The sequence below is a fragment of the Epinephelus moara genome, chromosome 10, assembly GCF_006386435.1.
Source record: "Epinephelus moara isolate mb chromosome 10, YSFRI_EMoa_1.0, whole genome shotgun sequence".
NCBI lineage: Eukaryota > Metazoa > Chordata > Actinopteri > Perciformes > Serranidae > Epinephelus > Epinephelus moara.
Window position 1 is genome coordinate 1,902,858 of NC_065515.1, and position 11,287 is coordinate 1,914,144.

Genomic DNA, 11,287 nt, shown 5'->3' on the forward strand with positions numbered 1-11,287 from the left:
CTATCGTAGAGGAGTCGCACATACTTGGCTCAATAAATGGATTCCCCTCCCGTGCTTGTATACTGGGACAAGGACAGTAGGCCAGTTAGATGTCCTCGTCCAGCTGGGACTGTAGCTCCACTTCACTGTGACTGGAGACGTAGTGAATGAGTCAGAGCTACAGAGGGATGGATGGGGCTGACAGTTAACCATTTCTACACAATGTGTACATAACACACTATTTATTTGTTATGCTGATCTGTTCTGTACGACCTCTAATGCACGTCTGTCCGTCCTGGAAGAGGGATCCCTCCTCAGTTGCTCTTCCTGATTGTTCCTGATCAGCTGTGAGGGTCCAAAGGACAGAGGGATGTCACATGCTGTAAAGCCTCTGAGGCAAATTGTGATTTGTGATATTGAGCTTTATAAAATTGAATTGAATTAATACCCCCGATCCTCAGCAAACACCTGCAGAGTATGAGGCTGATCTGATGAACGGTAGTTCAGAAAATTCAAGGACAGATGTAGTTGTATTGACGACACATTAAAGAGTACACATCAGTTTATATTCAGTGTTTCTCCCCAGAACTCACTGTGTGACTCCTCCAGGTCCAAGAAACATGTCCAGTGTATTTCCCTCCTCACAGAAAATTTGCAAAGTCGATTTTAGGTCCAGGTTTATCAGCTTGCAGTCTTCTTTGCTGTGTTGGCGCCACCTGTTGATCAGCGGAACAATGATCGGACTGCATTATCACATCGCCTAATACGTACGTGCAACTGCAAATGATAAAACACTCAATGGCGATACAAGAGCTCTGAAACTTAACAGGGAACCTTTTGAAAGCCAGTTTGATTTATTTAACCAAATATCAAGAATCTTCAGGTTGTTGATGTGTTTTTCTGAAAGATAAATAACCACAGATATTTCAAATAAAACAGAAGATAATTTAACAACACTTCTCACTGGGCTGCGTATTTTCAGTCAATCCTCAAAGACACTTCTGACCGCTCTCTGATAAAAAGAATTTAACCTGCTTGTCAAGTTTCATATCTACTTTCTGATCCAGGTGAATCAACATGTCATTATTTTGTACCATACAAATTAAAAACACATTATTGTGTATGAAAATGTAAAGTGACATAAATTCAAATTATTCTGAGTCACATTCTTTAATATGAAATAAACAAAAACCCTCTAAAAGAAAGAAAACACCTCCTCAGTTTGTCTTTAACATCAACACGACAGAGATGTTTAAGAAACAGTCAGATATAGATTAACACAAGAAGAAACTTTATTTAATAAAGTCTGTTTTAATGTAAAAGCATCATAACAAGACAAAACAGCAGCAAAACATCACAATATATTACAACAAAATAATAATAAATAAAACAAAAACAGAAAACTGACGGCTGTGGACTGACGTGACCTGAAGTGACTCAAAGTACTCTGAGCAGGAGAGGTGGGAAAACTAAAACTATACAGCAGGTAGTTTTTACAGAGATGAACAGAAACAAGCAGCCGATCAATAGAGATCAATTTAAAATTTGATGGATGAGTCTGAAAACAATCTGCAGGAATGTGAAGGCTAACAGGCTGAAAACATGAATAACCCTTTAAACGCCCTCTGATCAGTCGGGTCGATGCAAATCGGAAATAACACCACTTTTATTTTTAAATTGTTCATTTGTTCGCAGCCGGTGTGTCAATAAAGTTGAGTGTGTCCTCCGTCGTGCGCAGTCTTCTCTTTCTCTGTATTTACATGACGGACCTGAAAGACACAGAGACAGGTTTAAGTCATGTTAAAGTACTAAAATTAAACTACAGATTCTCCAGTTCAGAGGAAATGCTGCTGTGATATACAGTGATTAAAAGAATCTGTGTGTCACAGCGACGCTTTTGAATTAAAGGCTCAGTATTTTCTGATCAGATCTCCAACAGATAGCGTCTGAATTTATTATTGTTAATATTACAGCACAGCAGTGATGTGGAAATGACACTAGTTTTAAAATGCTGTTGCAGTCATTGCTTTAAAAAGATTATTAAATAAACTTATTCAAATATTAATAAGACAAGTTCTATTGTTTATTAATCAAGCAACAGAATAATCCAAACATTACTAGTTAATAAATCGTTTGATTGAAAAAAATAATCCCTAGAATGATCAAGAAAGTAATGATCAATAGCTGCAGCCCTACTCAAATAAAGTACAAGCGCAGTACTTGAGTAAATGTACCTGTTCCAGTGCACTCTGGGAGCTCCTGCACATTTTGAAATGAGACAAACTGGATTATATTTCATCCAGTGTCACATCTTTGTCCCCTGAGAAACTTTCCTCATGTTGACTTTACACTCTGATATTTAACCGCTTTGTCCCAGGAGACGAGTGTGTGTGTGTGTGTGTGTGTGTGTGTGTGTGTGTGTGTGTGTGTGTGTGACCTTGAACTGTGAAGTTTAACCTGTTCTTTCTGATTCAGGTGTTGGTTGTGAGGTCACGTTTCTCTGCGTCTGTCACTTGTTTTTATTCCCTGATGATCCACTGTGTTTTTCTATCTGCTCTGGATTTTTATTTTAAAGTGGCAGCTGTTTGACTTTTCTTCCGTTTTCAGCCCGAACATGTTGTAATCAGCAGCTGCTGTGTTGTACTGGATCTGCCTGGCTACAGTACTGCGTGTGACCACCATGAGACGGCGTATCATCTCTAGTCAACGACTCTCTGCGCTTCGTTCTGATTTGCAGCTTTTCAGACTTATTTTGTGGCTGAATATAATTTGTAGCTTCTTAAAATCTGAATGAGGATAGTGATAGTGAGATACTGGCTACAGTGATGAAACATAACCAGCATCAGATGGACTGTATTCATAATCAATACGCCACAATAAAATAAATAACCAGCGCCAATTCATCAGTCAATGAGAATGTGTGTGTGGGGACGGAGCACCTGGTGCAGCAAGCCAACACGCCGTTTGTGGTCATTTTGACTTGACCAGCGGACTTCACTACAAGCTGATTGGCTGTTGAAACAGATGACGTGCTTTAAAACCAGCGTGTCAGGTGACATCATCAGCCGTCCAGTTCACAGCGCAGACACTTTTCTGTGCAACGTTCTAAAATGGTTTCGTCTCATCATGATTCTTTGGTCTGAACTGGGCGTAAGAACGTGACCCGACAACAAACAAACAGATTCTAAAGTCTGGACTCACAGTGTTCCTGTCAGTGTGTTCAGGTGTATTCACAGAGACAGGTGTGGCTTCCTGTAGGTCTGGTTGGTGATGGACAGGCGGGTCAGCCGGGCGCCGTAATAATCAACGATGTAGTTTGATCCGTCTGCTGGACCCACGATCTGCAGGCGGAGACGCAACACATGAGACAAATGAGAAACAAAGTTTATCAGTTTAAACATTAAGCATCTTGTCTCTGTACGGTATTTAATTGAATAAAGGTCCAAATAGATTCGCAAATCACTGCACTGCAAGTCAAGGTTGTAAATCAGACCCATGATGTTCACTCACAGTGACATGACTCCATGTAGGTCTGAATATGTGTCTATATGTGTGTGTACTGTATGTGCACATATCTGCCTTTCTGTTTTAATGTTACATATAAAACACCCTGAACTGCTTTTTTATAAAATGAATTTGAGTCAATCAGATTTTTTTCCCAGGAGCTTTCAACCACATCTCACAGCCTCCATCTCTACACAAATCTGTCATGTGACCTACTGTGGTCACTTGATACAGGTGGATGTGATCACAGATGGTCTTTCCAAAGTCTCACCCACAGGTCATGTGATGACGACAGAAGCCTCTCCATGACGACTGAGCAACTCAGTGATGAGGACCATGAGATGTGGTTTGAAAGCTCTGGAAGAAACGTTACTAAACCTTGAGTTAAGATTATTCTGTTAGACTACTGCATCAGCTTTCACCCTCAAACGTGGCTGAATTTGATCTTACAAAACAAGCAAAGTTATTGGATGGTTTTCTTTACAAAACCAAGTTCCCAAACATTTTCACCGTCAGACAAATAATTCCATCTCTCAGGACACTACAGCCTGCTGGGTTAGAGACTAAATTAGCTGCCTTCACACTGAAATTTAAAATCATTGCTGACCACTCGTATCATGTTTAGTCCTTCCATCCATCCACTGTTGGTCCCCTTCACACCTCCCTGTGATGGATCTCCAGCCTCTATTATCTAAAGCGTTTGAACAGGAAGGAGTGATTCGTCCCTTCACCTCCTGTTTCCCCCTCTCCATCTGTCTGTCTCCGTCCTCTCTGAGTCCATTAGGAACTTCTAGAAGCATCACTCACCCTGCGGGCCTCAGAGAGCCGCAGCGCTGCAGGATGGATGGACGTAAATAATAATCAGAAGGCCGACGCCTGTTTATTCATCAGGCTCGGGGGTCCGTCCCCTCCCCCCACCAGGCAGTTAGCCGCTAAAATATGAGGCTCGGCCGCCGCGTGCCACGCTAAAATGGATCCTCTGTGAAACAAGGAACTCTTCATCACAAGTGTCACTCACACAAGAGGACACGAAACGAGACCCAGAGTGTGTCGGTGTGTGTGAGGAATAAACACAGTGTGAGTGAGGTTTAAGTGCTTTTATTCAAACTGATCAGAGAGCAGTGATTCAGGGCCTTCGCACACCTGAAAGTCTGAACTTAGGTTCGTGTTTTGGTTTCACTGTACTGAACTGATTTTTGAGAACTGGGACAAAACCTCACTTACATACACTTAGAACTTGTGCATTTGTCCCCCCATCCCAAAAACATGAAAGTAGGAGAGGACTTTATTTTACCAAACTGCTGGAACACGACTTACAGTCACAACAACGTCTCTGGTAAAGTGGAGGGCAGTATGAGACCTCAGAAGTCATGGCTGCTAAATGGAACAAGCTGCCATAATAGGGACAGAAGAAGAAGCTACTATGTGCAGCTGAAGCAGGAAGTACCGTGACACGGGTGATATAACCATGATGTACAATATATATCTGTGTATTTTTGACTTAGACAACACCGTTTATATCGATACAGGTTCAAGTTGCATTACATCACACATACCAGTGTCCAGGTCTACTCTCTCTCCCTCGCCGCACAGCTCCGCCCCCTCATTCACTCACAAGTTCTCCAGCAACACTAAGGGTGTTTTCACAAATCGTCCTTTTTAAACGAACTGAACTTAGTTCTCTAAGGCTGCTTTCACACCTGCGCTGTTTGGTTTGGTTCAATCAAAGTCAAGTTTGTTTGTCCCCTCAGTGCGGTTCCTTTGTGCAGGTGTGAACACAGCAAAACAACCGGACTGAGATCTTCTTGAAGAGGTGGTCTCAGTCCGGTTCCAAAGGAACTCTGGTGCGGTTGGTTTGTGGTGAGAAGGTGTTCCGACCTGGATGTGAAGCAACTGCAGTCACATGACACATTGTTTGGGTTAAACATGAGCATGTTACAGTCCTGGAGGATTATTAATGTGCACCTCCTCCTGTACTGCCTTAATATGCACATTCAGCACATCCAATGCATCAAAACATTGTTTTCTAGTTGGAGCCGCGCCTCGTTTTCAAACTGTATGGTTTGACTAAAATGAACAATGACAGCAATATAGTCCACGATGAGCAGCGCTAAAATCAACCTGCGTAGTTGTCCCTCCATTGTGACATTAGAAAGTGTCACATTTATCTTGCAAGTGTACTCTTCTTCAACGTTTGCTTTACTTCCTGGATTTTTCCCACATGGAAATTGAGCAGCTTTCTCACACAAGGCATTTGATCTGGTCCTCTTGTAAATGCTGCCGTGAGAACACGAACCAACTCTAGGCAATTATACAACTCTGTAACAAAATTAGTCCCTGATTCAGACCAAAGTAGACCACTCTAGGGCTGACAGCAGCCTTAAGTGCACAGTAGCACACGTGCAGTGCAGCGCTGCACTGCATGTTCAGGAGACAGAGCTGCTTGATTGTGTCAGGTGAGCGTTTGTTTGCTAGATTGTGTGTGAGGTGGATCATCGCCGTTCTTCTTGGTAGCTGACGTCTATTGTGTGTCACTGAGATGGCTCCTGGATGCAGGCGACAGATGGGCTTAAAAAAAAAAGCAGCAACAACACAGACGTTTCATATACAAGACGTATATAATGAGGACAAAGTGTCTCTGTCTCCGTCCCTCCCTCGGCCTCTCTGTCGATGCTCTGTGCAGAAATAAGTCTAAAATATTTAAATCATTTTCCAGCACTAGATTCATTTGAAAGGCCGACAGATGGAAAACAACTTTTTAAGTCCGCCCACAAAGATTTTTAATAGTTTCAAACCTACCTGATTCTTTTATAGTCACGTTATAGTTCAGTGTCGTGTGCTGCGAACCTTTAAACCTCTGTAGCTCCAGTGCTGTGTGCACCAAGTTAACATACAGCCCTGCTGTTTACTTATATCACTTTTCATGTACATGTTGTGCAGCTGTTTATTTTCAAACAGGAAAAAAATCCCTGTCTTTGCATTTTATTTTGATCAGTCTGTTTTATAGAAGTGTTTGTGACATCTCAAAAGTGGCATTGACTTGCAGCTGAAAACACAAAGCTCATTATCTAGAAAATACAGAGATATATATCTTGTATCGCCGTTCAGTCTGAAAATAAAGAGGTATGAATATTTGTCCATATCATCCAGCCCTACCAAGACATTCCCACCATGAATTGATGCAGAAAAACTCTCTTTGTGTTTGTCGCTCAGGGGGGGGCCCACCACATGTTGCAAATGCCCTACGGTGTGGTTGATTGTGTTGGGCCTGTCAGACCAAAATGCTACAGCAGCAGATTCCAGCTCCACATCTTCTGCTTTTTAGGGCGCCTTTCAGCTCCCTTCAGAGTTTGAGGTTTGGTTTTTGTGACTGAAGTATTAAAGTTTAGGTACATGAAGACAACTTCATGGCCTGTGATCATGTCGAGTAACAAAACGTGTAGCTCAGCATGTGACGTAAACAGTGACGTGGGAGGGAAGCCGCAGCTGGTCAGTCCTTCGGCGACGGTTAATGGCCTCTTTGTTTGCGAGGACAAGGAGGGCGCGCAATTCCTTGTCTCCCCAGTTGCNCTCCTCCCACAAGTCATCAACAGCTCCTCCCACAAGTCATCAACAGCCCCTCCTGTTGCAGAAGGCCGCCTCGTTCTTTTTAAACTAAAAGGGTTCCGCCAATATGTCTACCCTACGAGGCGGAAAATTGGGCGCCTCGGATCAACTCGCCAATCCGGCTCTGTGTGTCTAAACGCTCGCAGCTTGCCGGCAAAACGGCCAAACATTTGCCAAAAATCTGGCAGTGTAAAAGGGGCTACAGACTAAAGAGTATTTTGTCAAATTAAGGGGCTGTTTCTTTTCTTATTTATTTTTATCGCAGCCAACAAACAGTGCAGCACATAGCGCCTAATAAAAAAAGCAAACTGATTTTTACATTTGGTTCCTGGACAGATTAAACATTGAGCTTTAGATGAGCTGCTGGGTGGATTTTGTAACCGTTACACAGAGCTAGCTGATTCCATCTGTTTCCAGTCTTTATGCTAAGCTAGGCTAACCAGCTGCTGGCTGTAGCTTTGTATTCCCCATACAGATGTGAGAGTGGCGTCAATCTGAACTCTGCAATAAAGTAAATTAGTGTATTTTCCAAAATGTCAAACTATTCCTTTAACATACAAAAACTCCAGCTGTTCTCCAGAGTCTAAAATATTCACTTAAGTTAACTAAATATCTTTGGGTTCTCAACTGTTGTTCGCACCAAACAAAGCATTTTTCCTGATATTATATGATGATATGATATTATAGACCCAACAGTTAATAATTAAGAGATAAACTGGTTCTGATGTATTAATCATGAGATGCAGCCATGTAATTAATTACAAGTTGCTCCCAGTAAAAAGGAAAACACCAGTTTAAAGCTCGTCAGCTATTGGCTGAAACATTTCTCAAAGAAGAAAGCTGAGAAATCAGTCATGATGACCTGAATGTTGTCTGTTCACAGGCTGTGTGTCGGCCAGTTCCTGACCAGTTCCTGACCAGTATCTGACCAGTATGTGACCAGCAGCTGACTGGGTTTGTGACTCACCTGCATGGCGATCAGTATGAAGTCGATCAGAGTGCCGATTCCACAGAAACCAACAGTGCAGAACTTCAGCAGCCCTGAAAGACACCGAGACACAACGAGTGAGTCAATATTACATTAATACACTGCTCAGAAAATGAAGGGAACGTTTAAATCACACATCAGATGAACGAATTATTCAAGTGTAAAATTTTTATTGATGTACAACGTTTAATTTGTTGAGTATAAAATGACGTAACAACGGTCAATGGAAACCAAAATCATCAACACACTGAAGGCTGAAAATAGTAAAATCACAGGCTGATCCAACGTCACTGCCTTCATCATCCAGGAACTGCCTACACACTCTGGACACATGAGGCCGGGTCCTGCACCAGGAGGAACCCAGGGCCCTCTGCACCAGCGTAAGGTCTGACAGTCACTCTGAGGGTTTCATCCTGGTACCTAACAGCAGTCAGGGTACTGTTGGCTGTGACATGGAGGTCTGTGTGACCCTCCAAGGATCTGCCTCCCCAGACCATCACTGACCCACCACCAAACTAGTCATGCTGGATGATGCATAACGTTCTGCACGGCGTCTCCAGACTCTTTCACGCCTGTCACATGTGCTCAGTGTGAACCTGCTCTCATCTGTGAAGAGAACGGGGCGCCAATAGTGGACCTGCCAGTTCTGGTGTTCTCTGGTGAATGATGGAGCTGCACGGTGCTGGGCTGTGAGCACAGGTCCCACTAGAGGACGTGGGGCCCTCATGCCACCCTCATGGAGTCTGTTTCTGACAGTGTGGTCAGAAACATGCACACCAGTAGCCTGCTGGAGGTCATGTTGTAGGGCTCTGGCAGTGCTCCCCCTGTTCCTCCAAACCCTAACCCTAACCAAAACGAAGATCTGACTTTTTGGATGATTTAATTACCAAAGAAGGAAAAATAGCAAATGAATCAATAATAAAAATACGTATCAATTTAGCCCGACGTGTTGTACCCTCCTCTCTCTTACCATCGCTCTGTCTCCTGTCAGCATCTTTCTATGTGGTTCAGATCAAAAGTTCCACTTAAATTTTTATTTCATTTTTATATACTTTATTAACCCCCGAGGGGAAATTCAATTTTTTTGGACACTATAAGTATAAAAACCTGATGTGCAGATTTCTATGAAATATTCCAATCCCATTCCTCCTCCTCAGAGGATTAACCCTTGAGATATTACACATCATCTTTCACGAAAACCTGCCTGAAAATTAATATTTTTTGGAAATAAATCCAACTTGGCTCTGCTCGGCTCTGCCCAGGACGACCTGCGCCAAATCAGGCCAGGTGTTCATCAGTGCAGCTGTCCTCCATCCAAAACCCCCTGATAGACACACACACACACACACACACACACACACACACACACACACACACACACACACACACACTCGCAGCCTTTCAGCCTTTGTGTTGCTGCAGGTGTCTCATTAAAAGAAGGACTCAGTCTGCTGATAATAACGCATCCTTGTTGTGGTAATCATAATTGTTATTCTTCGGGTTATTATGGTCTGTTGTGTGCAGATCAGTGACAAACAAAGACTCATTGAATTTTATTTGAATTCAGGCTGGAAAAAACAGGGGAAACTGTTAAAGGGCAACGCTGCAAAATTTCCATCAGCACATTCAGACTTCCAGAGAGTTCAGCGTCAGGCGCAGGGTTTACGCTGGGCCGTTAATGTTCCACAGTTCTGACCATGTAGAGAAACTACTGGACATATGTTTTAAATATCCATATAAACACATTTATTTAACAGTAAAACACTTCAAATGACATATTTTGCTCAATAAAGCGGCCTGTTGAGCAGAGTCACTGACCTCCAGGCCCGACAGAATCTGCAGATTTTTTAAAATGTTTTCATCGTTGATCCAAAATGAAAATTTGTGCAATGTTTTTTTTTTGTTTTTGTTGTTTTTGCTGGTAATATGATAGACAATATTGATTTAGGATAACTGTTTCTGAATGTGGGACACATTATTTTGCCAATCTATTAACAGTAAATCTTATTTTTGACATTTCTTCTCACCACATCACTGACTCTGATGTTAATGCTGACTAATGCTGACACATGATCGTCACTTGGACAAGGAGGTGGAGGAGACAGTGACAACTTTCTGAGTTTTATAAGCAGCATCTTATAAAATCTGCAGAGTTCTGCGGGTGGTTTAATGGCAGAAACAAAAGAGGAAAAGGACTCAGTGCGCCAAGCGTCACCATAAATCACCAGGCCTGCTATCAACCGTTTGGCTCACTGTGGTGGAGTGAAGCCTATCTCCCGTCTGAGACCTGCAGTGTGCTGAGGGTCTTCCTGAGAACTTGATCTGTGATGCCGTCAACTAATGACACCAAGAACAGCAAGAGAAAGACCGTGTCTGTGTGGATGTGGCGTACACTCTGTGCTGCATCAGTGGATTAACAGATCCGTCCATAATCAAAACTCTAAAATCCAGTCTGCATGATGTAAGTTTATGCTTCAGTTGTCTTTGCAACACATCTCTGAGTTCACACATTATCAGGCTATTTAATATGCTGTTAATGAAGTTATTTATTTTTTGGCATATTTCCCACCAGACATTTTGGCCGTTGATATTTTAATCTGCCGGACAATTATGTGACACCAGCCTAAAGCTGTCAGATGCCAGCTAATGTAAACCCTGTTCAGAAGGAAGACAATGTTTTATACAAGCAGCAGCTAACAGCAGTGCTGCAGTCAGAGCTGATGTGTGTTCAGCTGCAGGTCCTCCAACGTCCACTAAAGACAAGTGAGAAAACTCTGAACTTCTTTCTTCAACATTTGAACGTAACTTCAGCTCTCAGTGGACAATTTCACTTCTTCTAATGCGACTCGAAGAGCGAAGACTTTGAATATTACAACACTGTTGAGATATTACAGTCTGTTCATTTAAATTACATAAACACACAGTACCTCTCCTCCCTCTGGTGAAATTATGGAACAGTTTTAGTGAGGAAGTGAAAACATGTTGGACACTTCAGCCCCGTCTCCATCAAGCCCTTTAGTCCAGTCCCTCTGGAACCAGCAGTAAGCCTTCAGACATGGTACCTAGACCCTCGGTCTGTTCAGACAGTCCTCTTAAATGTGGGCGGGGTTGTTGTCACTCACTGCTCCGTCCAGCACTCGCTGTATTTCCTCATCAGCGGTGACACAGATGGAAGTCTGCACCTGGTTTATTGTCCACAGAACGAGGCTG

General features: G+C 42.7%; 1 protein-coding gene across 2 annotated transcripts in view; it reads right to left on the reverse strand.

The window, feature by feature from the left end:
* Positions 1-1,253: 1,253 nt before the first annotated feature.
* tm2d1 (TM2 domain containing 1) overlaps positions 1,254-11,287 on the reverse strand; it is a 13,738-nt gene continuing 3,704 nt past the window's right edge. The window contains exons 5-7 of one of the 2 annotated variants that reach the window (XM_050055594.1): positions 8,057-8,130; positions 3,181-3,320; positions 1,254-1,748 (exon numbers count right to left, since the gene is read on the reverse strand). In XM_050055594.1, the coding sequence (XP_049911551.1) occupies positions 3,210-3,320; positions 8,057-8,130 (185 nt within the window). In that variant the 3' untranslated portion in view covers positions 1,254-1,748; positions 3,181-3,209. Of the gene's footprint in view, positions 1,749-3,178; positions 3,321-8,056; positions 8,131-11,287 lie in introns of those variants that run through there. The other variant, XM_050055596.1, reaches the window with a different exon arrangement.